Below are 26,897 nucleotides of genomic sequence, written 5' to 3'. Positions count from 1 at the left end.
GTTTTATTTTCTTTGTGGTGACCACTACAGGGCACTGTCTATTGATCCTTTTTGAATGCAGGCCCTGTGGGTGTTTCTCTGTCTCACTGACCACAGTCTTGTCAGTTCCTGGGTCTCGTGCCTGGCACACAGTGGGACCTCCATACACATACTCTGAACAAATGGATAACAAAGCTGAGTTCCCTCTTCTGCTCCTAATCACTCTGTTATGAATGTGTTCCCGTCTGTCTGAAGTTCTTAAAATTAATGTCGGTCTTGGCAAAGCCACTTGAACTCAGAACTAAACAGGAATTGCACCTCATCCTGGCAACAGTGCTCCTGTCAATGCATCCTAAAAGAACATTCTCTTTGGAGGTAGACACGCCACTGTGACACAGCCCAAGCCTGCCAGGGCCAGACCCCATCTCTGTCACCTCTGGCATTCCGGTCCTACAATGAAAACAATCCTAGGTCTTATATCTTAAGCCCTCTCTGCCCAGTCACTTGTCCCTACAAACAGTAGTTTCCCTGAGACTTCCCAGCAGGACCCAAATGACAAATGGCCAGCAGAGCCAGTCAAGGCTCCAAAAAGGACCCTGTCTCCTGCTGTAGACACGAACCCCAACATGTCACCCCTGGGAAACAACATACCTGCCCACTGGCCCCAGATTCTGCGTAATGACCATGAAAACTTCAATGCCTGAAAAACCCTCCTCTTAAAAAAACCCAGATAATTGCTCTTCAAGTTACTTAAGGAGAGCCATTATTTGCATACATTTGGTGTTGCTACAACACTTCCACATTTAAATGGGCTGTAATTAAAATCATTAATTGCAGAAAATAGTCACTGGTTAAGGCTATAATGTAGCGAGGTTCTCAGCATTTGAGGATCTGCCTTAAAGGTTGACGGGATGACCCAGCTCATGTGAACCATTCTTGATGCCCGGGACAGTCTGCAGCCCTGGGTGAGTGTAGCCAAAGCGAGAGCCAGCTTGAAGCCACAGCTCCCTGTGCCTCTGTGTCACGAGGTGGGCCTGTGGCACAGTGACACCGATGAAGTTCAAAAAAGGCAGGACTGGGCAACTTCTCTGGGGAAAACTTCAGGCCAATAAGGGAGGAGAGCATCCATTTCTTGGCACCCAGGACAATGTGGGAGGACCAGAGGGCCAAGCACGTCCCAAGTTTAAGTAAATCAGAGTGTACAGGAGCTAGTGGGTTTAAAAGAAGCCTGCCATGTTGAGCCATAAAAAGCTTCAGTTGTCTGGGGACTCGGGGTCTATTTTGGTAGCTGTGCTAGGCAGGTAAGGCAGGTGGGAGCATGGCAACACACAGGCTGCACATGGAAGGACGCGTGGCCAGCAGACGTGCAAGGGTACTTCCTGGACAGCTCATCAGTCAGGTGCTGGCACTAATGTCCCTCGGTCAGGGGGGAGAGGGTCAGCCAGCCGTCCTTAGCACAGAGGCTCATGCTCAGTTTGTGGGTCAAGGTGGGGACAGCGGTGGGCCCTGGGCAGGGTCATCACCTTGCTGGTGGCCCTCGGAAGTGGAACCCCCTCTCGGGTCCTTAACTTTGCCCCACACCGTGACAGGGTGACGTCAGCTCTGCCCACCCTGGCACGGGGCCAGCCCACAGGAAGGGACCCTGACTGCCTGATGATGAGTCCTTACTATGTCCTCCATGGCCCCTTTTTAATTTCTTCTGGATGACGGTTGTCACCACCCATGCAGACAGGATGGGCCCAGGCCCGGCTGTGTGGATGGGCTGCAGCACAGTGAGAGGCGGTCTGCCCTGCAAAGGCTACCGCTGTGTTCCTTCAACCCCAAAAAAGGGGGACCCCAGTGCTGCTCCGTGACTTTATGACTCAGCCTTGTTGCAGTGGCCTCAGCCTCATCCCCAAGGAAGGGTGTGACTACTGAGGGCAGGGTCCACCTTTGCATGGCTGTGCAGGCAACGCAGGTTTCCAGTGGGCAGATGCACCCTGTGGGTCATGGTGTGCACAGTGCTTGAGGGTGTGGCAAACACCAGCTCTCTTTTCCTTCTGGGCACAGGGCAGATTACCTTCCTTTGTCCCCTTTGAAACTGGGCACGGCCACATGACTGTATCTGGCCAAGACAACATGAGAGGAGATGTGTGTCACTGCCCAGTGGAAGCTTCAAGAGCTGGTGTGTGAGTCCCTCATGCTGTTTATTGAAAATGGTGCTGTTTCAATATATGGTGTCTCAGCATGTCTGCGTGTACTACGTGTGGTGTTTCTGGGGATGTCCGTGTGGTACTTTTTCTGGGGTGTGGTATTGTGTGTGTGTGTGTGTGCACGGTATTTCTGGGTGGACATGTGACCAATCTAGTGTAACAAAAGCCAGCTGGCAAGAAGGTGGCTTCACCTGGACACAGATCTGTGTCCTCAGAAACCAGTAACAGGTGGGACAAGAGGAGTGGCTGCAGGGGCCTACAGAGGACAGCCGCCCCTCATGAGGTCCCTCTCAGCCACTGCAGGCCCTGGATGGGGATTTGAGGAAGCTGGTCAAGGCCACCATGCAGCACCTGAGGGCTACCTCAGTCTCGGGCCCGTGGGGGGTATCCCTTCCTCTGAGTTGGGGCCCAGCCCGACTGCTGTCACTTTTCTGGCCTTCCTAGGCAGAGCTGGAAGCTCCAAGACCCCAGACCCAGTTCCTGGTCGCATACAGCCCCAGGATTCAGCCCTGCGAGCCACACGGACCACCAGCCTCAGATCCAAAGCTCAGTCGAACGCCATCATGTAAGATAGGTGGAGAAACAGAATCCCCAAGAGGCAAAGGAGCTTGCACAGAAACACCGCAAGTGAGAGCCTTCTGACTCCTCTCCGGGCTCAGCTGCTCCAGCCCGGCTCATCTGAGAATGCTATCAACGGAGGCCAGGAGACCACCCCCACTCCAGCCTGCAGGAGGGCCGCCACCGGCCCCTGTTGCTTTTTTGGTTGGGGTGATGCTAAGTATAAGACCCCACCATCGTGGCTTCACCCCAAGACCCTTGGTGCTGATGGAGGCCCCGAAGAGCAGCAGGAGTGGGGGGTGTGGCGGACAAGCACTCACCTGCAGCTCGGTCTGGAAGAAGAACTTCTGTGGGCACTGTGAGCAGTCGTAGATCTTGTCTTCCTGCCCGTGCACAGCAAAGATGTGCTGCTGCAACTTGTTGGCCTGGACAAAGACTGGACACAGACACGGCTGTCAGGGGCCAGACTCTGGGGACACCAGCCCAGCCGCCCGGAGCAGCCGCCCCCACGCCATTCACAAGCAGGGATCACCCAACCATGGACACAGCCAGCCCAAAGCGGGCTGTTGGGAGCATCGCTGGGAGCTCCTAGAGGGGGCTCAAGCCAGTGGAGCTGAGCTCTGCCACTTACGGACTGTGCAACATTGGACAAATCACTTAACCTCTCTGGGCTTTATTTTCTCCTCTGAAAAACGAGGGTCATTAAAGTCTATAGCCTACTGGATGGCGGGGAGGATCACATGGGCTAATACTTGCAAAATGCTTAAAAAATGGCCTGGCACATAATTAGTCCAGGGAATGTCATTGCCACCACCGCCACCACCACCACCGTCATCATCATCATCATCAATCATCATTACTTGCCAGATATCGTCTGTGGGCTCCTGACTCTAGCACAGGCCTGTAAGGCAGGACAACTGTTACCCCGTTTCACAGAAGAGAAAACTGAGGCACCAGAAATGTTAAATGACTTGTCCTAAGTCCCACTGCTAGCAAGTGGCAGAGCTCAGATTTGAATTAAATAAACTCAACACATTGTCTGGTACAAGAAGGTGCTCAATAAACACAAATTGCTATTCTTGTTGGGGTTGTTAACAGCATCCTCACATCTCCACACAGGGGTCCCCGTGTCCCGGATCAGCAGACCTGGCAGCTGAGGCCCCTCGACGCCAGCCTCCACCCAGACTGCAGAGTGTGATGGTAACAGACGGGTGGGGGCTCCCGAGACTGAGGGGGAAGAGACACCAGGGTGTTCTAAGACTTTCATGCACCCCAGAGAGGTGTGAGTGTGCAGGGACTTTCCCCATAGCAGAGCCCCTTCCTTAGGCCCGTCATGGAGCAGGTCACAGCTCCCGGTGACAACGGTCCGAGGCAGCCCTGGCCCTGGGCACACACAGGAGGTGGTCCTGAGGCAGCTGTGTGTCTGGGAGGTGAGCACTTCAGAAATCCCCTCCCGCCAGGCACCCTCCCCGGGGTGGGCTTCCTGCTGTGGCAGACAACAGATGTCGGGGGAGACAGGGGAAGGCCAGGGCTCCCCCACGCACACCGGCTGCCATCTGGGCAACAGGAGGGGGGATGGCCGAGCCCTTGAGACTTGCTTCAGGCTGGGACAGCCGCTCGCCTGGGCGGGCAGCCAGGCTGGGGGCTGGGGGCCAGGGGCTGGGGACTTGGCCAGCAGAGCTGCCCTTGACCCCTCTAGCCTGGAACACGGATGGAGCATGGACTGGGGCAGACCCAGGAGGAGGGGAAGCCAGGAGGTGTGTACAGAGAGAGCCCACTGTTCTGGACACGGGAGCCCACCGAGGGCAACACAGGGGTGAGGCTGAGCTGGAAAAAGCAGTTGTGCACAGAGGTGAGGGGTAGGCTAGGAAAGGGGGCCACTCAACCTGCCTAAGAGGAGGGGCCAGAGAGTAAAGCCTAGGAGGAGTGCCAGGGGGTGGGGAAAGCTCTGCATGGAGCAGGCAGGGTGATGGGCTGTGGGTCCCTTGGGGACTAAGTCCATGTCAAGGCAGGAGGATATGCTGAGGTCCAGCAATTAAAGGGCTACGCCCCTGGATCCCTCCCCCTCCCCCACTGGGCACACTTACCTGTGAAGCACACGGGACATTTAAAGGTGCCGCCCATGCCCTCGAAGCTGTGCTCAATGAGGTGACAGAGAAGCTTGGCTGGGGAGTCGAACATCTGGTTGCACAGCTTACACTCATGGTTGATGCCTTCCTCTGCAAGGAAAACCATGGCCAGTCAGTGACCCTACAAACCACATCCTCTGGGCAGGAGCCCAAGGGCCTCCACTAGACCACAGGCCAGCCTCTCCCTGGTCCCCAGAACCAGGACTGGTGTGGGGGCCATAGATTCTGAGACCCATCCCAGCTCCAGATGGTTCAACCCGGGAGGCTTATAGACCCCAGGGGCCGGCACCAACTATCTGGCTCTGGCAGGTATCGTGTGCTGTGATTTCTCTTGCTGGTCAGGCTAGAATGTGCACAGGCCACGACCCACAGCTCCAATCTCTCACCATGTCACAGTGGAGAGGTGCCTAGGATGAGGTCTGCACCGAGAAGGGAGTCCAACCAGAATTTTTAAAAACCCAATAGAATATTTACTGAGCGTGTACCTCATGCCAGGCACTTTGAGCTGGGGCTTCTGTGGGGAGCTGAACAGATAACACGCTTGCCCCCATTCCAATGGTGGGGGAGACAGATAACAAAGACGGCCAACACATAACAGCGTCAGGAGGTGACACGACAACATGGGGAGCTTCCTAGGTGACAGTCAAGGGCAAAGGCCCTGAGGAGGGCCCGTGCTGGGCTGGCTTGCCAGCAGCAAGGAAGCCGTGGGCCTGAAGCCCAGAGGCCAGGACCGGGGTGGGGTGAAGTCAGAGGGGATACAAGGGTGCACATCGCCCAGGGCCTTGCTGGCCACTGGAGGACTCTGGATTTTACTGTGAGGGTTGAGCAGCCACTAGAAGTTATCGCTAAAACAACAACAAAATGCTCTGTTTTGAAAGTTTGGACCAGGTGGCCTATGGACAGTGGCTGAGGGACAAAAGGCAGACCCCCTGTCCTTCTTCCAGATCAGAACATGGCTTCATCTCCCCACCTGGGAGCCTCTATGACTCAAACGCTCACTCAAAGGTGCCCGGGGAAGAGAGTGTGTCCGGAGCACCAGCTTCTCACCAGTTTCAAGGGGTGCAGAGTGGAGCTCTGGCACCTTGGCCCAGAGTCGGCAGAGCAGAATTCAAATCCTGGCTGCTTCTCCACACTCTGCGGCCTGGGCATCAGTCCACTCAGAGTAAACGAGGGCACCCTGAGCCCCTGTCCCATGAGGCTGAGTGAGGATGGAAGGGGCCAGCATCTGCCACCAGGGGGACCCACGGGTCAGCAGGGGGTGTGGTGGGGAGCCACCCTGGCTTGAGGGTCACATCATCCAGGGTTGACCAAGCTCTACACTCACTGCATGATCTTGGGCAAGTTACATAACCTCTGTGTGCCTCAGTTTCCTCTTTTCTAAAAGACCTGGTCACTGCCTTCCTCACCACTACACGCCCACGAGAACGGCCCAAATCCAGAACACCGATGACACCAAGTCCTGACAAAGATGTGGAGGGACAGGAATTCTCACCCATTGCTGCTTGGGAATGCAAAACGGCACAGCCACTTTGGAGGACAGTTTGGCAGTTTGTCGCAAAACTAAACACGCTCTTACTATATGATCCGGTAATCTTGCTCCTCGGGATTTAAAACCTGCACACAGATGCTTACAGCAACTTTATCCATAATTTTCAAACCTTAGAAACAACCAAGATGTCCTTCAGTTGGTGAATGGACACATAACCTGTGCTACATCCAGATGATGGGTTATTATTCAGCGCTAAAATGAAACGAAGATACGGAGGAATCTTCAACGCATACGACTAAGTGAAAGAAGCCAATCTGAGAAGGCTAGATACACTGTACGATTCCAACTATTCTGGAAAAGGCAAAACAATGAGGACAAGAAAATGATCAGTGGTCACCTACGGTGGGGGCCAAGATGCACAGGCACAGAACAGAGGATTTCTGGGCAGGGGAAGCACTCTGTGATATTACAGTAATGGAAACGTGTCATTGTACGTTTGTCCAAACTCAGAATGTGCCACCCCATGAGTGAACGGTCACAGAAACTATAGACTTTAGGTGATTACGATGTTTCACTGAAGGTTCACCTTGGCAAAAAACACACGGACCTGATCATTCTGGCGAGTGACACTGATAGTGGGAGCACAGGCAGGAAATATAAGGGAAATCTGTATCTTCCTTAAATTTATTTTTTAAAAGTGTATTTATTTGTTTTGAGAAAGAGAGAGGGTGCAATTGGGGGAAGGACAGAGAAAGAGAATCCCCAGCAGGCTCGGCATTATCGGTGCACAGCCCAACGCAGGGCCCGAACTCACAAACCGTGAGAGCATGACCTGAGCCCAGATCAAGAGTGGGACGCTCAACCAACTGAGCCACCCGGGCGCCCCCTCTCAATTTTACTGTAAACTTAAAACTGCTCTAAAAAGTAAAAGTCTTCCAAAAAATGTCAACTCTCCCCCCGCCAAAATAGTCTTCTTCTTATGGTTAATGTGTCAATTAAATAAGTTAATACGTGAAGCGGGATTTTTGACCAGCCCCTGGCACACAGCAAGTGCTCAATAAGTGTTTGTTGTCAGGTACGCCAGTATCAGTGAGTATTATCTGGGACAGCCGAGGACACAGGCTCCCTCTCGGGCTCCCCCAGGGAACCAGCCTCACCAAAGGTGCCAGGTGCTCTGATTTGCCCTCAAAGGCAAGAATTAGGTAGCAGAGGGGCTCTGCCAGTGGCAAGGCAGGAACACAGATGGGCTGAGGCTCCCAGCGAGTCCCTGGGTCCCCAGGCCCTGGCAGGGGCTGGCAGGGACAGCATGCATCCCCCTGGCCCCCGGGGCACCCCCCGCAGAGGCACACAGACACACGTGCGTGTGCAGGTGGGCCTGCCCCACATAGCCCACTGGCTGGAATCTACCGGGTGTTTGTCGTGCCCCTGGAGCCCCAGCAACTAGGCCACATGCACCCGACAGAGATTCAGGCAGATCTTCCATTTATACTGGCAGAAAAGGAATTCATTGACAAGTTTGGGGACACGGGGCAGGCTCAGCACGCTTGCCACATAGGCCCCACTCACGTCTTCCACTTCCCTTGGGGAGACTCTCATCATAATTAGAGATGGCCTCCTGTGTGGGGGCTGCCTCAGAAGGCCCCCAACATCCCCCCACCCCAACATCCCCCCCACCCCAGCACTGAGGAGCACAAACAATGTTTCTCAGTGCCCGGCACAAAGTAAGGAATGAATGAAGGAATGAGAGATACCACCCTTGTAGATGGCCTCCCTGTTAGAATGTGGACACCTTTTGGACATTAATAAGGCAGACAGTATGTGAAATAACAATTGTACAGAGATTTCTGTTACAGTTTATAATATAACTTAAGTTTAAACTTGTAACATAAATTAACCCTGCCTGGTGGTAAAACCACATTTTCTAGGGAAGGGAATTAGACCACTTGCTAAGGTAACAGAGCCAACTGGGAATGGTTCTCTGAACAGGATACAAAGCCCTCCCTATCCGTATGGATCCCACCTGCACACCACCTCCAGGCAGCCTCCCCTGACTATGCCAGCATGCACAGCTGCACCAGCCTGGGCACCGTGACCCTGGATTCATCTAACCATATCCTATGAGTCTTTCTGATCCTGGCAAGTAAGAGATGGGCACAGATCATGGCTTCTCCTCCTCCAGCCCCCAAAACATCAGGCCCTGCCTGGGTCCACAGAAGGGGCTTGGGAAATGCTCACAGAGGAGAGATGCCCCTGGCTGGGCCCTCTTCCCCCCGTCCAGCCAAAGCCAGCTCCCCAGGCTGGGATGGCAAAAGAGGATTTACTGCTCTCTGCCGAGCGGGGCCTTTATCCACTTGGCTGTGAATGGAGACGTGCCGTCTGATGCACAAACACCAAGAGGACAAAGAAGGCTCCCGCAACTTATAAATCAGAGAAATCATGTCTGACAGTCACTTTCCGTTCTCCGAGTGCCGGGCAATTCATCAGCCGGTCCCCTCTGATTCATAGACGCAGCTACACCCCGCACCCACGTTCATAAATATGTGCACAGTCAGGCAGGCCTGGAGCCGCAAACCGGTTCCGGGCCCTAAACAGCTGCCATTTAAGCAAATCACACCCCCAAACCAGTGTCGATGTGAGGTTGTGGGCTAATTAGATCAAGTGCCCGATAGACACAACTGTGTGCCACTGCTCCCTTTCCTCGCTCCCCCCGCCCAACCCCTATGTTAAAGAGAGTCAGACCTGGGGAGACGGGGCGGGGGAGGGAAAATAAAACAAGCAGAAAGTAAAAGCAGAGTGAAAAATAAGGAAGCCGGAGGGGTTCCCACAGACCTGGGAATCTCTGCCACTCGGGTCGGGCCTTCTGGTTTGCAAACCTTCTTTCTGAAGGACGAGGCCCTCTCCCCACCAGAGGGGGCTGGAGATGCTCCCTGGGGTGTCCATAATGTGGACCTCTGCCTAAAAAGCCATCCAGGAAAATGGGGGGCGGGGAGCTGCCCTAGTTAGTGTGCAAACACTCCTCTGCGTGCCGTGACCCAATACGAGCCAGCCCACGGATATTGACAGGATCGGCTGCCACCACGGCTCTTACCGCACCGACGCTGACAACCTCTCACTCTGTCCCAAGTCATGGGGTCCGCAGAGAGCGGCACCCACAGAGAATAACTTTCCTGAATTATATTAGATCACAGAGCCTCAGCAGACACCTTGGAGCAGGATGACAAAGCTGTCTGGGAGCCTGCAGGCCCCTCCGCCCCGGCGCGGGGGCTGGAGGATTTTGTGAGTTAAGACGCAAAATCACTTCCTCTCTTCTCTATTCTTTTTTTTTTTATATAGCACATGACAGGCATCCATAAGAGAGACCCACACAACTCCAGTGAATTATGCAGCCCCGCTCATTTGTAAAGTGAAATGCAGATTTTGCCTGCTCACTGTGCCAGATCTTTCCTCCTAGTCCCCGTAAGTCGTGGCTGGCATGGGGAATCTATTGATTTATTATGATTTTTTAAAAAATAAAAATAAATAAAAACCCTAGCTGCCAAAGAAACAATCCAGCAAGCACGAAAATCCCAGAGTTCCCCCCACCCAATGCTCTTTTTATTTTTTTTCCCCTCTGCTCAGGAATAATAAGTGTTAATTTTACACTTCATTTCTCAAAAAAATAATAGGATGTGCTTTTGCTTAAAACCAAGTCAGCCTGCTGGAACCTTTCAGGCTGAAACTGTGTCAGCCCAAAAGAGGAGCAGAGGGCTTTGTGGAAGGGCATCGTGCCGAGATGATAGCTCCCTGTAATGTCCTCGGTACCGACTTTTGTCTCCAAAAGCATTTGATCCTGGCAGACACATACTTATTTCCATACAGGTCTTGGGGGAAGCCAGGAGGAGAGAGAGCTGATTATCAGAATCCTGAAGGTGAAACTCAGGTGGGCCCCACTGATGTCAAAGGCAGGCCTGGGCACACATTCGGAGGCCATAATTTGCTGCCTGGGAGGGAGGGGCAGCAGGCTGCGGCGGGGAGTGGACAGGGCATTGTTCTCGGGCTCTAGTGCGCTGAGCGCGACCCGCTCCCGCCATATCGCTGGGCCTTGCCTGGCCCTTCTCTGAGCGGGGACCGCACTCGGGAAAGCTGACCCAGGAGTGGTATCATTACGCATAGACCCCTCTGAGAGGACAGGACCAGCGACGGCCACCTGTGTTGACAGGGGGCATAATTAGCCACCTCCATTCAGGAAGCAGCAATTAAGGACCACAAAAGTGAGCACCAGAAACACTTGACTTTGAGTCGCAGTTCCAGTCATTCGCTGTGTGTACCTGGGTAAGTTACCTAACCTCTCTGAGCTTCAGCTGCTTCTGCTAGAAAATGGGAAGCATCATCACAGGGTTTTCGGAAGGCTGCCAAACAGGCTTCTTCTGCCACAGGACGTCTGCCCTCCGACAAAACTCTCTTGCCCCAGACCACCTTCTTGTCCTCCTTCCCTCACTGCATTCGGGAGTCTGCTTAAATGCTACCTCCTCCCGGAGGCTGTTCTGGATGCCCCCGGCTAAAGCGGCATACACCCACATCCTTTCCAGCACCTCTCACACCTTTAACCTCCTTCACAGTGCTTACCACCACTGAACATAAACATACTACAGAGTTGATTGTTGTGTTTTTTTTTTAACTACCTTCCTCTCTCTCTCTCTCTCTCTCTCTCTCTCTCCTCCCCCCCCCCCGGCACATCTTATGAGCGTGCACATATACACGGAGTAATCGAAGTTCCGAGAGGGATATTTTGCTCATTGCTATGTTATCAGTGCCTAGAACAGGGCCTGGCACACAGTAGGTGCTCAACAAATAGCAAGTGAACGATTTGTGTAAAGCACTTAATACAGTGCTTGGAACACGGGTAAGGTTGCTGGTGAACGCTACTTACCACACAGCAATGGGCCCCCAACTCGTAGGACTGGTGGCTTATAAAATCTGTGCTTGCCTTCAGAAACCTGCAGTTCAAGATCCCCACAAAATGGCCTGCTCCGGGACTGCAAGCATGGAGGGTCTCCTTCAATGAACAGAAACGGGGCAGTGCCCCTACCAGCCAAGTGACAAAGCTGGGGGTGGGGTCATGTGGTCACCCCAAGCAGCCCTCTATTCCTTTAGAAAATACCAAATTGGGCCTGGGATTTGAGACCTGGGACCCAGCAAGCCACCTTCTGCTCCTTGATCATCCAGAATTTTTGACTGAGAAGGAGGAGAGACAGACGTAGCCTCCCAGCCTCCACGTTTGGGCCTGGTAGCCCCCTTGTCGGCAGCAGCTCCAGGTGGCAGGATGTCTGGAACTTACCCCAGGTAAGCAGGGGAGGCAGCGCCCACGGTGACAGCATGGGCCAGTCCAAGGCGGCAGCACTGCCCCTGCAACAGCATTTCTGGGAGTGGAAGGAAGGCAGGGGACTGTCTCACGGAGCTGAAATCCTCTATTCCCAGCTCCGGTAATAAATTCACCAGCCTTCAATTCTATCCCAAGGATCAAGTCAAGTAAAGACTCCTGAGAACCAGGGGCCCGATCAGACACACACGGGGCACACGGAGATAAGGAAGGGGAAGAACAAGGAGCCCAGCATTCATCCAGGTAAATGAGCAGCTAGAGGGGGACCCCGGGAGAGGACCCCTCTGATGCTGCCCTAATAAATAACCAACGCCAAACAGGAAAGAGAAACATAGGCCAATGGGGGACACAGTTCTTTGTTCTCTGTAAGGAACAAAGAGCTTTGGGTAGAATAGAAGAGGGCATAGACTAATATCTGGGCAGCCAGATCAGGCTGTTTACCTATTGATTTGTTATTAAATGCCACACGGAAATGAACCAAGGCAGACTGTAAGGGAAAGGAGAGGGGGGATACCTGACTTGGGAGTTGACAAGGGGCAAAGAAGGAAACAGGGTCTGAGGATAAGCCAGAGGCCAGGCAGAAATCAGAGAGCATGGAAGTGAGGGCAAGGGCTGATGGTGGGACCCTCAACACCTTAGGCCCCGGCTGCCCTGAGTATCTACAACCCTGATAGGAGGGTGTAGTCCCCCAGACCTGCAGCTGTGGCACCCCCTGGGAGCTGGTTAGAAATGCAGGACTCAGGCTCCACCCCAGACCTGCAGAATGAGAATCTGCCTTTTAGAAGTGCTCTGGCAATTAGGGCACACATTCAAGTTTGAGGAGCACTGAGCTCTATCCAAGGGCTTCTAGGGATGCCTATCTCGTTGGAAGCCTGATGTCATGAAGCCGTGTGTTCCTAGCGATCGCTTTTCCCAAGATTGTATGCTTCAGTCTCTAAAAAGGAGGAAAGTTTTCTCTGGTCACTTGTTGTCCACATTTTACAGAAGACAGAGAGAGAAATACATCCACAGTGGGAAACCCTCCCTCTCCTATTATCACAGCCGGAATGAGAATGGTGTGGGGTATCTTTGGAGGGGCTGTTGGAGACACTGGGGGTGGTGTCTGACATTCCACTGAGCACTCTGGTGGCCCCGCTGCCCCACACCCCAAATGCTGGGCTGCTTAGGGCCCCCCATCACCGAAGAGCACTCAGCTATTGTTGGAAGGTAAGCCCCACCACGGCTGCCCCCACGCTGGGCCCCCATTTTCCTAATTAATCCTGCAGGAGGGGTTGTGCCCTTCCTCCTCCCCTCGGGGGCACCTTCCCAGGCCTCGATGGCCAGGAGGGACCCATCTCGTGGTCCCCTGTGTTTCAGAGAGGCTTATAAATGAGCTCTGGCAGCCTGAACCAGGGCCCCACGGGGGACCCAGAGCCTCTTCAAAACAGAGCCCTGACAATTAGGCAGTCTGAGTTTTGAAAGGCTTGGGATTGATGGCGTGGACAGTAAAAATATCACCTGGGGAGCTGGGTGTAGTCCTCTGAGGGTTGCCTGAGGTCAGTTGCCATGGCAACGGAGAATGAGCTCAACCTTGTAACTGACCCTTATCTTTTTTTGATCTGTGGGCCACTTGGGGCCAAGGCTTGAAATCAACTGGAAAATAATCCGGTCACATATCAGAGAGAAAACTATTTATACTTATTTACCCAGGTATCCACCAACATCCCCGTTCGGTGATGATGAGGACGCCACAATAAACCGATATCGCACGTCCAAACGGAGGCTACCGGACCGCAGGAGAGAGGGGGAGACTGAATCCCCCACCTCAGCAGGATGCAGCTCCATTCACGTGTGGGCAGGTGTTCACCGTGGGAAGGGTTCTCGTCCCCCGGCCCCTCACATCATTCCTGCCGGAAGCTCTGGGCCCTCTTGTAGGCCAGCATCCGGTGGACATCCACCAGAGGAGTCAGACTCTGATTTCTTCCCTCATCTGCTGTTCAGGCGTGTCGGTCCAGCCTGGCTTGATCACTAGGCTGCTTGGCTTTATTTCAGGGTCGGATGAGACTCTCCTCTGCCAGAGGCACCTTCCCAGCCGAGAGGCTGCAAAGAGATGCCAGCCAGGCAGGTGTGTATCGGGGAGGTGTGCACGTAGGGTTTAGGGGAGGCGGGCTGACAGGAGGGACAACTTCAGGCCCTCCCTCCTGGTCCCACACCCCGGGAAGGCCTGGCTGGCTCAGACACCCCCACACTCACCCCGGGGTTCCCATGGTAAGACAGCCATCTGGCCAAGGCCCGTCTCTAGGACACTGCTATCCTAAGTTACAAGTACTCGCACACTCTCTTCTCTGAAACTCAAGTCAGAAGACTCCAGATGGTTCCCTGACTGACTGCTCCCAAGAGCCACGTCACATGAATGTTAGCGAGGGGTCAGTTAAGCTTGAGGATGATTCTGGGTAAACTCCCCTTGAGCTTTGCCATCACTGCAAACAGGACATCTCAACGGACTGCCCCCCGCTCATCCCTGTTCCATCAAGACGAGCTTCTTTGGAATGGAGGGGAAAACATGGCTGAGAACCAGGCAGCTTGTAGGCTATTCCTGGCTCCACCTCAGACTCCATAGGGTGAGTGGGCTAAGCACGTTCCCTGCGCCCCTCAGTCTTCTCGCCTGTGAAATGGGGAGAAAGTCATCTCCTCACAGGGCTGTTATGAAGAGGGAGTGAGAACAAGATGAAGAATACTGATCATAGCACTACTGCCACAACTGTGGTTACTTTGGACAGGATTCTGCCCTGAGACTCTACGCCCAAAGCCTGTCATGCGGCGTGCACTGTGGGGGTCGCCAGCATAGTGGAGCCCACCCCTGGAAAATGTTTAAAGAGCCCAGACATGGCATCTGGCTTGTTGCAGGTCCTCAATCCATGTCACGTCCACCTGACAATGCCTCTGTGTCAATTCTCCTTGTCTCCATCCTCCTCCACCTCTTCCCCACTCCCCATACTTGTGATGGCAAAAGTTGTATCCATTTCCCCACCCTTTGTTCAACTGTGGCTCTCTGCAGCTTCCTACTTCCGGCCACAGGAGTGGACCCCCCTCCCCACCCCCACCCCCACCATGCTCCTGCAACCACCGTTTCTTACTCCTTCACGGTTCCTCTCCTTGTTCCTCTCCCTTAAAACTCAGTGGGATTTCCATAGAGGTCCCAACCAAGGCTGGGGACGAGGGTGTGACAGGTTCATGTGTCCCCTGCCCCGGCCTTGGCCTGTGCAGGGGGGCTCCACATGGGCACCACACCCATGCTCCAAGAATCTCGAATAGAGATCTGTGATGGAGGGAGTCTCCTTCCAACTTCATGACTTGTTTCCACACTGCCAAGGAAGCCTGCCCCGAGATGCCAGCGGTCCCCGGCGGTTCATGAGAAAACGCACCACCTTTGCCAACGGCTCTGCTTGCAACTTGGGTGATGACAAAGCCATGGGTCCCTCAGCAGTCTGAGCCACCTGGAATCTTTAGGACATGGTGACTAGTTGTCTTTGGTGAAAACAAACTCACCAACCAGGCCCTGGACAGGTCACACCAAGAGACACCTATCTCAGCTGCGTAACGGAAAGAGAGTGAATGATCAAATCAACCACAGTGAATGATCAGTGGGTCTCACGGGGGACTAAAGTTCCACAGATTCTAAACTTCTAGAACTCAACACTTTAGGGACTCGAAACATCCTGCTGATGAAGACATTCCACTGCCGTCCTCACACAGCCCCCCCCCACCTGAAAAACACAAAAGCCCTAAGAAAATGAAGGACCTGCTGCATCCCCTAGGGGCCCACTAAGTGAAAACAAGGAACCAAACACCTACTGATGTGTATCCCTGATCTTCAGATTCACGTTTTCCTTAACTGAATGCATTCTAGCATTCTAAGCAACAAGGTGACTGCTTAAAAGTCCCTCATGTTAATAATCCTCAGATTAACGGCCTCTAATAACATGCAATTAACGTGACAGGCAGGCTGCAAAACCCTTACTGTCACCGACCCAGCCAGGGACACGTGGATTAACCCTGCTTTTACTACAAGGGTTTTCTCTGCTGCTGACATCATTTCCCCCTACCCACATCATGTTTCTAAAGTCAGCAACAGGGGTGCCTGGGTGGCTCAGTCGGTTAAACGTCCGATCTCGCGATCCGTGAGTTCGAGCCCCGCGTCGGGCTCTGGGCTGATGGCTCAGAGCCTGGAGCCTGCTTCCGATTCTGTCTCCCTCTCTCTCTGCCCCTCCCCCGTTCATGCTCTGTCTCTCTGTCTCAAAAATAAGTAAACATTAAAAAAAATTAAAAAAAAATAAAGTCAGCAACAGCAATGTGTCAAAAAAAAAAAACCCCAAAAAACAAAAAACCAAGCAGCTATCCATGGCGCACCCATGTAGAATGCAGGTAGCACCATTTCTTCAAAAGTTTTCCAACCAGGGAGACACAGATCTGTCCCTGCAGCTCCTAACAAGTTAAAGCTCAGACCAGAAACAGTAATTCACCACAACTTCCTCCCCTCTGACTGCACTAATTGGACACGGGGCATCCCTACTCCTCAGCAACATTCTGAGCAACGATAAATGACAAGACTAGACTGGCTTCTAGGGCAAAGTTATAAAACATATGCACCTGCTAGATCTGCACAGTCCAATACGGTCATTGCTAGCCAAGTGTGGCTACTTAAATCTCAATTAATTAAACTTAAATAAAGTTAAAAATTCAGTTCCACATTTCAGGTGCTCAACAGCAATTGGCTAGTGGCTAATTGGCTACTGATTGGCTAGTGGCTAGTGGCTACTAATTTGGACAGCACAGAATGTTTCCATCACGGCAGAAAGTTCTACCGGACAGTGCTGTGCTAGAATGCATTCAGCTTAAGGGCAAGGGCTCTCCTGGTGTTGTTCAGCACTGTAGTCCCGAGCCTACCACAGCGCGTGGCACACAGCAGGTGCTTAACAAATGTTTATGGAATTGTGGTATACGTGTTTCGAAACGTTTTAAAGAACGCTTCATTCCTTTTACTGGTTAGCACTTGCTGGGATTGCTCTTCATGGAAAACTGCCCAGATGTGAGCCTCTCTGACCTTTGACTTAAAACTCCAACCCAATAATTATGGGGCAACTCTGCCCGGGGCAGATAAGAATATGGTGAATGCAGGGAACATTCAAGAGTAATGAAATTTCTCTGAAGGGGCATAATCCAAATAATTGGGTAACTTTGGACCAATAGGTTCTAAGGTAGATCAGTAACAATTGGGTCACTAGCTAGTCTAGAAGCCCACTGGCTACACGAATGGGCCACCTCTCACTGAGCTCCCTGAGAGCTTTCGGGATGTCAGCAAACAGGACACCTGCTAGAGGTCAAGGCCAAGAAGAGAGATCAACAGGTCAGGATTTCCCACCTTTAAACTGGCTTAGCCCTGTTGCTTGTGAAGGAAGTAAATGCTTCCATTTGTAATGCTTAGCTAAGTGGTTTGTGTGGTTTCTTATTCTGCTTCTGCTGGCTACGTCTCAAAGAACCACGGGTTTGCCATGACCCAAGTAAAATGAAAATTGAACTAAAATTGAAAAGTCAAATGCAACATGGAATAAATGAATACAATCAAATCAATGATACATCCTTCAAGTTGTCACCTGATCCCAACCATAACACCAGCACTGAGCCTACTCTGAGGGAGAATTTCTTCCTTCAGTTTGGCTCAAAAGCCAGGAGGCAGAGCAAAACTTAGAGCCACTCGCCCAGCCCTCCAAGGCGGTTTCTGGGGTCACGCTTTCTTGTGTCCACTCTAGTCTCCAGTCCCTCTCCCTAACCAGCAATCGAAACAGCACCTTCTTGAGGGCAGAGGGCTGCCATCTTGCTTTCTTCCTTCAACACACCCAGGACTGAGACTAAACAAGGCCTACTAGATGCCTCAAGCCCACAGTCAACATGAACTTGCTGATTTATTCAGCTCCCAGAGCTGAGTTCTCCCAGATGGTTGTCTAGAATGGCTTGGGCCCGGCACCCAGAGACCAGATGAGGGGGATCTGCCAACTCGGGGCAGCTTAGACTCCACAGCCAGCTCTGTCCGTCACCTGGCTGTGCCTCTGCCCAGCCACCACCAGACCTCTGAAATCTGGGGCCCACTCACAACCCACTTACCATTCCTAGCCCAAGGAGGCAGTTCATGGACAGCCATGGACAGGCCCCCACCCTGCACCCACAGAGGACCAGGAGACAAGCAGCCTAAGCCTAGAGGAGGGGGCAGGCTGCCTGGGGGGAGGCTGGAATGGGTGGAGCAGCCCCCATGCAGCCCTCCACTCTCCATGCTGGCTCAGCGAGCAGAATGGCTCCCATTAGCTGGGACGCAATGCAAGCAGTCGAGACCCACGCGCTGTGACAGGAGAAGGCCCCTCCCTACAACTCTGGGGTTGGCTGGCACTTGCCTTTTGCCTTCTTGGGAAACGGCAGCTTCATATACCTTCATGAAAAAGTACATCTAACACCTGGCAATTCACCCTTTGCTGCCTACCTCCTGGCCCCACCTCTCTATGCCTGCTCTCATCTCCCAATCTTCCTCCAGCACACACTGACCGGAGAATACCCTCCAGGCTCTGTGGTCTTCATTTCACTCTCTTCCTCGAGAGCCTGCAGTGGCTCCCATTCTCCCACAGGAAAGCTACCTCCTTCTGCCACACCTAACCACACCCTTGCTTTCAGCCACACCTACTCCCTCCTGCCCCACTGGCTTCCTCAGTCCCAGCACCTTGCTCATTCCTGGCTCTACACCTTTATTCAAACAAGTCTCAGTGCTTTGCCTCTATCCTTCCAACCACTATCTGAGAGACAGTCCTATGCTGGCATTCAAGGCTCTGGTTCCAGATGCACCTAATGCTATCCAGAGTTACATGAAATAAAAGGCATCTTTCAAAAATTCTCTCTACTTAAGGGAACTGGACTTCCTGTCATTTGCAACCTAAATGGTCCTACCTAATAAATTCTCTGTGGAAAAAAAAGCAGTTGTTTTACTCATCTGTTGTTACTAATAGGTCCAGACAAACATGAGGTGCTCAATAAACGCTAACGGTTCGATTGGTTAATAGATTCACACCCCCAACCCCACGGCTCGGGACCCCATCCTGGGCATTCAGGCGGGGGTTCCAGTGCTCAGTGCTGTCCCAGACACAGGAGCTCAGACACGTGGCCCTGGGGCCACAGTCCCCCTAATGTGTTGGATGGTGACAAATAGGACTGAGTCAGCCCTGTGATTCCCCACCCCAAGCAAAATGCTATTCTCAGGGCTGGACCCGGGCCCTTGCTTGGGTACTCACGGCCTTCAGTGCATGGAGAGAAGCACAGCCTCAGGGTCAGGGTTCAAATCCCCCTCCCGCCCCAACCAGCTGTGGCATCTTGGGTCACTGGCTGTCCCCCAAGATGTAAAATGAGAACTGTCACAGTGCCTACCTCATCGGACTGCTGTGGGGTAAGCGGGCCTCAAAGCCTCAGTGCCGTTGTCACCACTGTCACTGTTACTGACTCTGCGCCAGGCACCGGGTGAGGCACTGGGTTGACAGATCAGTGAGATGCTGTCTGTGGCCCCCAAGTTGCCTAGAGGTGAGAAACCTGGGAGGCCGGGTAAACGGATATGCTGGGTGTGAAAATGTGTGTGACAGCACTGTCACCCAGAAGCTCTGAAAATACCCCAAACTAGACCCTTAAGGACACCCAGGGTGGGCGCAGCAGAGCTCTAGGGAGGACAGATGGTGGGAGGCCCCTGTGGATGAAGGAACCAGCAGGCACCGGGTGCCCAGCAGCCCAGCTGGGCCTATACCAGAGCCCTTGGTCCTCTGGGCACCACAGCCTTGCTGACCCAGGGCCCAGGACACAGGAGCCACTCCACTGGAGGGCAGGCAGAAGGGCCAAGGCCCAGTGCGAGGACTCAGGGTCCCTGCTGTCATTGTGAGGGTTGGCCTGGCAGGCTGACACCTCTGACCCCATGGGGCATGACCAGGAGATGGACACACACACACACACACACACACACACACACACACACACACAAACACTCCTCTAGAACCCATTTTGAGGCCCTGCAAATTAAAAGAGTTTCTCAGTACAGAATCCCTCAGTGGCCCCAATCCCATCCACAATATCAACCTTAGATTCCGGGTAGGGAGGCACCCAAGATGATTTCTCTGCCTCTACTTCATGCTTTAATCACACCCTGAATGCACAAGGGCTTGAACTTAATGGACATTTAGAAACCAGAAGCCAGATTCTAGTGAATTACCTTGAATTCCAGTTCCAAAATCGAGAGCATGTCTTGGCTTCCCCAGCCAAGGACAGTGCCTGGCCCTATCCTAGCCTCCCTCTGGACGACTCCCTTCTCCTTGCCCAGAGTTGAGAAAAGCAGAAATCCCAGGTACCTGCAGAGGGCTGTGTATGTGTTGCTGGGGCTGGGATCCAGCCCGAAAATGGGGGTCCAGGTGGCCTTCTGTCCAATTCACAACAGAGGACACCTTATGCCTCCCCACAGGCTGAGCCCTCCCCAGAAATGCCCACTGTGCCTTCCTGCCAACAGAGAGATGCCTTTAGAGTGCCACTCATACTCCCACCTCAACAGAAACATGTCTTGCCCTCCTGCCCTCATCTCCAGCCCGATAGGGAACCTCTACTCTTCTGCACCCCAAAACCATCCTTCCTGCCCTTGGCATACTCACACCTACTCAGCACCTCTCTCTCACACAGCCGAGGCACTACACAGTGCCCAGCAAGGTGGCCAGCACAGGGTGGGAACTCTATGGAGTTCCACAGAACTCCATGGAAGGGAGCTCTCTAGAGATAAACAATATTTAGTCCCTGCCCACAGGACCAGGTACCGGGGACAAACACCAAGAGGACATGTATAGCTTTATCCCATCAGTCTCCCACCTCACACACAACTAAAGTGGAAATAAAACCAGGTACTCGTCTCAATTCTATTTGGGTGTTTCTTAAAAAGAGGGACTGTGTGTAACTCCAAGTGTGTGTGCCTTTTGGAAGAACTGGTGGCAGCCTACACAGGAAGGCAGTAGAGGGTCCTCTCCGGCCAGCAGGGCAGGCTGCTCTCTGTAGCTCGGTAGGACCAGACAAGGCGGCCTGCAAAGCACTGATCTGCAAGCAAGCATCAGCCACTATTACAATAGTATCATCATCATTCTTCAGTCACACTCATTCCGGCTTGGCTGGATTTTCTAGTTTTCCTGCAATGAGCATGGGCAGCTTTTGAAATCATTACAAGAACAGCTTTCGTTAAAAAAAAAAAAAAAAAAAAAAAAAAATTAAGCTACTGATTCACGATGAAGACAATGGCAGCAATGACAGCGCGCCCTCTCTGGTGTCCCTGTGGAGAAGGCGAGGTGGCTGCACCGGAGATCTCCATGGCCCCACTCCCTTGCTCTGGGGTTCTTCCCATCAGAGGCTCTGGGCGGCAGCAGCATATGCCACACTCGGCTTCTCGCTGCCTGCCCGTCCCTGCCGGGTCCCCACCTCTGTCCCTGTCACCTGGGCTCAGTTCTGGCATCTGTCAAGTGGGATGGACAGGCCACTTTGCAGGTCTGGGCTCTGCCACTGCGTGTCCTGGAAGGTCACCTCTTGTGTGCCCCCATCTCCCCTTCTGTCAAATGGGGATGGAGTTATGATCCATGGGCATGTATCACCTCCCGGGCCCTCACGGGCACCAGCTACAAAGCGTGGTTGGGAAGGTGCTCTGGGAAGGTGTGAGTGACCGTCCATTCCCACACCGGGTGTCCGGCCGCGTGTGGGCTGGCGGGATTTGTTGCAGGCTCGCGGCTCAGAGGTAAGTGGAACATGCCTGACAGGACCCACGACCGCAAGAGCAGAGGCCAGGAGGTGCGGGAGGATGGAAAGTGAGGTTCCGAGTGGGGGAGAGAGGTCAGGGAGGCCATGACCCCCCGTGAAGAGGTTGGCGTGTGGCGGCCCCACCACCAGCCCAGACATTCTCAGCCAGCACTGCCTCCGACCGGGTCCAGGCCGGGCCCGGCCCATGGGGGAGGCAGCAGCTCCAACGGCTTGACAGGCCAGATGCAGTGTGCCCGGATGCGCACCCTCCTCGAGATTGGAGATGACAGGCTCCAGAGGCCGGGAGGAGCTGGGTCACAGGAAACTTGGCAACGAGAAGGGCGGGAGGAGCATCTGGGCTCACAGGACCTGGAGGCCCCCACCCTCTGGAGGGCCCAGCGAGGGGCTCTCCCCTCAACCCCTCAACCCCTCAAGCCTTGAAGTGAGACCTAAGTGCTCCTGGGCTGAGGCCGGGGTCCCACTGCCGCCCCTTCCCGTGCCACCGGCTTCCAAAGAGACGGCAGAAGGTGGTCCAAAGACCCAATATTTGTATTTCGCATGCTAATTTGACATAGAGGAGTGGGCATGGGGGAGTGTTTATAATCAGCACTCCAATAAGCCCGCAAATGACGCCAGTATTTTATAAGCTTGTTAGAAACAAATCACCCCTCAGCTGATATTTACTTACTGATGAATCATAAAAGGGCTCAGTACACAAAGGGTACATCCAAAAAGAATGTCTTTCTCCAGTCCCGTCTTCGGCAAGAATGCTGGGAGCCTGAGCCCGCTGTCCCCCGGCACCTGTCCCCAGCACCCCCCACTCCTGCCAGCTTCCCTGGGGTGGCAAATCGTTGGCACTTGCCCCCATTCCATGCCCCTCCCCTGCCCCCACCCATCAACTGGCCTAATCGGAGGCTCGATCGGGCGCTCCGGAGGCAGCTCTGTCCTTCTGCCGCCCCCGGAGTCCTCTGCGGGAGCAGATCCAATCCAGCTAATTTGCATAATGATGAAGCCCTCCAGTGCGGGCTGGGTCTTAGGAGGGTTGGGAAGAAATATGCCCTGTCCTTTGGAGAGGCACACAGAAGGCTCGGTGCAGCCCGGGAGGAATGGGGCGCCTGGCGGGTGGGCGGGCGCGGTGAGGAACCGGCAGCTGGCCCGCCAAGGACAGCTCAGCTCTGTCGCCCGCTGAGCCTGTGTCCAGCTGGCCCAGCGAAGGAAGCACTGCCCAGGGCTGTAAACCAGCAGGAAGGAGGTTCAGAGTGCCAGCTCCAGACTCAGGCCGGACAGACCCAGGTCACAGCGACCGCCACTCATGGGCTGGCTGACCTTGGGCAAGCCACTGACCTCTCTCTCTGAGTCTCAGTCGGGCCAGACAAGGCAGCCCGCGGATTCCAAAGAGCTGCTAGAAGGCAGTAACCACCAGCCATTATTTTAGTAACATCATCATCCCTCCATTTGTTTATTGAGCAAATGCCAGGTATCGTGCTAGGAAACCCGGGAGACACAGGGACACATATCCTGCCTTTAAATCACCTCTGGTGACAAAACCATTCTGCAGGTCCAAAGGTGAGGGAGTGTGGAAAGGGGGCGTGTGGGAGTTACTGGAGGACCATCAGGTTCTGCTTCTTAGTCTGGAGGCGTCCATTTCCTGAAAACTCATCAAGCTGAACGTCTATGATTTGTGCATTTTTCTGGACATACATCATACTTCAGTAAAGTTTTTAAAAAACCTCATCTACTCGAAGAGATCAGACAGGTGTGTACCTAACACCAGGTGGGAAAGATCAGCTCTTTTAAGAGGGGTGGATAAAATATTAGGGGTGGGAATTGGGGCAACACCAACAGGGAAGAAATTCCTTCTATGCGAGGTGAGGTTCACTTTGGCACACGTCTGGCATGTAGTGGGTGCTCAACAGATACTTGCTGAAAGAATGAGTGAGTGACAAATGACTTCCTGGAGGAGGCAGTCTTGGAGGAACAGGTTCAGATAAAGAAGCAGGGAGGGCATTCGGCAGGGCACCGTCTCCAGAGGCAATGGCTCTGGAGCAGCTTTGCTCCAGTGACAAATGTTCACTGGGCGAGGTGCCACCTGCCCCAGGGATCCCGGGCATGGGGCGTCTGCCTTTGCCGGGCTCACAGTCTGAGACGAGCCAGACATCCAAGAAGCAGTTCTAGGGGGATCAGATCCTTCTCCTGTTTTGCAAGTACTGACTGAGCGTCCAAGTGCAGAGTATAGTGCTGGGCACTGGTGATACACAGGTGAAAAGGATGTCAGGGCCCCTGACCTCACAGTGCTTACTGCCTCTTGCAAGAAAGTGGTTTTTTTTTAAGTCCAGTGTGAATAACGTATCAAATCTAAAGCTGAGCAGCTTTACACAGAGTTAGTCACTAATCATCACAGCCATGCTATGAGGCTGGTGCTATTTTCATTCCCATTTTACAGATGATGAAATTGACAATGAAGTTAAGCAACTCATCCAAGGTCACAGTGCTTACCGATGAGACTGGCACAGGGCTGAAACATGGCGCTTACCCTCAGCACCGTCTCTGGGTGCTGGTCAAGGAACCAAAGATGACCTTCCCCCTTGGCCTCTACAGAATATTTTATGCCCATGTCGCTTTCACAGCCCTGGAAGTAAGCTGAATGGAGGCACTATTCTTAGACCCATTTTACAGATGGGAACACTGGTTTTCGAAGTACTGGGCCACAAAAGGTGGTGACAACGGAAGTAAACCCCAGGGCTTCAATTCCTTGTCCGTGCACTTTCCCTTATCCGATGCTGTTGGGCGGGTCAATGAGGTTGCCCAGAAGAGAGGGGCCGGGCCGCCTTGGCAGGGGCCAGCCCAGCATGCTCGGATGCCCCGTGTGCAAGCCGGGGCCCTGGACCCCGCAGGACCACCCCATCTCGTCGACCCTGCTCAGAGCCTGCAAGCTATGTGGGCATCATTCCCAGCCCTGCCCACCATGCACCAGCCAGGGGGACCCCCACTCCACCCACTCACTGCCTGCAGCCCCAGTGAGAAAAGCAATCACAGCTGGAGCAACGGCTCATGCTGTAACAATTCTCCAAAGCTGCCTGTGAGCAGACATTGCTGCTTTAAATGGCGATTTTGCAGTTTGGGGTGCAAAATTATTTTCCATGGCACACGGGGAGTGGGCAGAATGGATTTGCCTATGCGGAGCTGAGGTCCTGCATCCCAAGCAAGCCTGCACAGACGCTGGTCATGACTGTGCTCACCGAGCCTCAGCTGCTATAGCTCTGAGCTAGGACAGGAGGACTAATAATTATTACCATTTACTAAGCGCTGACTATGTGCCAGGCATTATGCTAAACACTTTCCATCTGGGATGAGCTCATAAAATCTCTAAGAGGAGATAACAGTAAGTGATGGAGCCCAGGCATTCCAGCCACAGAGCTGTGTTCTTAACCCCTGGGCTGCACTAACTTCCTTACCATTATTAATTATTACCATTGGTAACAGAGGGATAAAGGCAATTAAATTCAATACTTAATTTCGGTTATGTGCAAAAGCATAGAGCCGGGTGTTAGGAATATAAGCACGACTAAGAACTAAACTATCTACGGGAAGTTTCAAATTATTACACCCACCAATACAGCAGTCTTCTCACTGAGATTGTCCTTTTAAGTTTTTGGGTTTTTTTTTTTTTTTTTTTTTTTTTTAGTGTTTACTTATTTATTTTGAGGGGGTGGGCAGAGAGAGAGGAAATCAGAATTCTGAGCAGGCTCCATGCTGAGCATGGAACCTGACGTGGGGCTCGATCCCACAACCACGAGATCATGGCCTGAGCCAAAATCCAGAGTCAGACACTTAACCAATTGAGCTACCCAGGCGCCCCTTCACGGAGATTGTTATTTTTTTAATATAATTTATTGTCAGTTTGGTTTCCACACAACCCCCAGTGCTCATCCCAACAGGTGCCCTCCTCCATGCCCATCACCCACTTTCCCCTCTCCTCCACTCCCCCATCAACCCTCAGTTTGTTCTCAGTATCCAAGAGTCTCTTATGGTTTGCCTCCCTCCCTAACTTTTTTTATCCCTTCCCTTCCCCCATGGTCTTCTGTTAAGTTTCTCAGGATCCACATAGGAGTGAAAACATATGGTATCTGTCTTTCTCTGCCTGACTTATTTCACTTAGCATAACACTCTCCAGTTCCATCCACATTGCTGCAAATGGCAAGCCTTCATTCTTTTTCATTGCCAAGTAGTATTCCATCATATATATAAACCACATCTTCTTTACCCATTCGTCAGTTGATGGGACATTTAGGCTCTTTCCATAATCTGGCTATTGTTGAAAACGCTGCTATAAACATTGGGGTACAAGTGCCCCTGTGCATCAGCACTCCTGTATCCCTGGGGTAAACTCCTAGCAGTGTTATTGCTGGTCATAGGGTAGATCTATTTTCAATTTTTTGAGGACCCTCCACACTGGTGCTGCTGCTCAGGAAAACAGTGTGGAGGTCACTGAGATTGTTTTTAATGATCAAGCCCTTGACCAGCCCATAGTGAGTCCACAGCATGTCTCTTTTGACTAAGTTAAAAAAAAAAAAGTTAGGATTTTTTTTCAGGTCATATTTTCCTTCCCTACTGGCTATCTTCCATTCCATTTCAAACCATGTCCCCTAACTAATAAGCACACACCCACTCAAACAGTTACTTCCCCGCTTTAAACGGTGACCCTTTAATGAAGAAACCACTGGCAGAGTGACCTGGGGTAAATTGCTCTCCTTCTCTGAGTGCAGAGCCCTCATTTGTGAATGAGGTCCCTCGGGGTCTAGAATATTAGGGCTAAGGGCGAGTCCCCACTCTAATTGTGAAAGCCTTTATCAGACAGTTGGAGGATATAAAGGATATATATAAGCCTGTGGGAATTTCATTCAAAATTTCAAGATTCAAACCCAAGGGCCAGAAAGAAACACTCATAACGAACACACAGTAGCAGCTCGAGAAATGTTTCTTTGGAAGCTCAGGATGTTGGGAGTACACAGAAGTAAATGCCAAAGCTGATAGGCTGTGGGAAAATGCTAAATGTTAATGCTTCTGGAATATTCCCTGCAGTTCCTACCACTCCCTACTGTTTATATCCATAACCCCACCCTTATCTGCCTGATCTTCAAAGGCAACTGCGTTTGTGACTTCTGTTCAAGAAAATTCATGCTTCAAAGGCAAGAGGGAGGAAAGAGCATATTTGTAACTGCGAGGCATGAATGCCTGATGCCTATAAAGCTGTGTGACTTTAGGAAAATCATCTAACTTCTCTGAGACTCCGTTTCCTTACTACCAATAGGTGGGCACACATCTGTATCTACTTGATGTTCTTTCCAAGAAAAAAATCAACCAGCTTCCCG

The 26,897-nt window shown here is 52.6% G+C and overlaps 1 protein-coding gene across 2 annotated transcripts in view; it reads right to left on the bottom strand.

Annotated features, from left to right (window-relative positions):
- Positions 1-26,897, bottom strand: part of ZNF423 (zinc finger protein 423) — a 334,487-nt gene that overhangs the window by 25,256 nt on the left and 282,334 nt on the right. For both annotated transcript variants that reach the window (XM_086689498.1, XM_086689500.1), the window contains 2 exons: positions 4,817-4,948; positions 3,050-3,165 (listed from right to left, as the gene is read on the bottom strand). In XM_086689498.1, the coding sequence (XP_086545624.1) occupies positions 3,050-3,165; positions 4,817-4,948 (248 nt within the window). The remainder of the gene's footprint in view (positions 1-3,049; positions 3,166-4,816; positions 4,949-26,897) is intronic.

This window comes from Puma concolor, chromosome E2, assembly GCF_028749965.1.
Source record: "Puma concolor isolate L17-30 chromosome E2, mPumCon1.1.hap2, whole genome shotgun sequence".
Taxonomy (NCBI): Eukaryota; Metazoa; Chordata; class Mammalia; order Carnivora; family Felidae; genus Puma; species Puma concolor.
The sequence above is the reverse complement of the archived record's forward strand: the minus strand, read 5'-3'. Positions and strand labels throughout refer to the sequence as shown.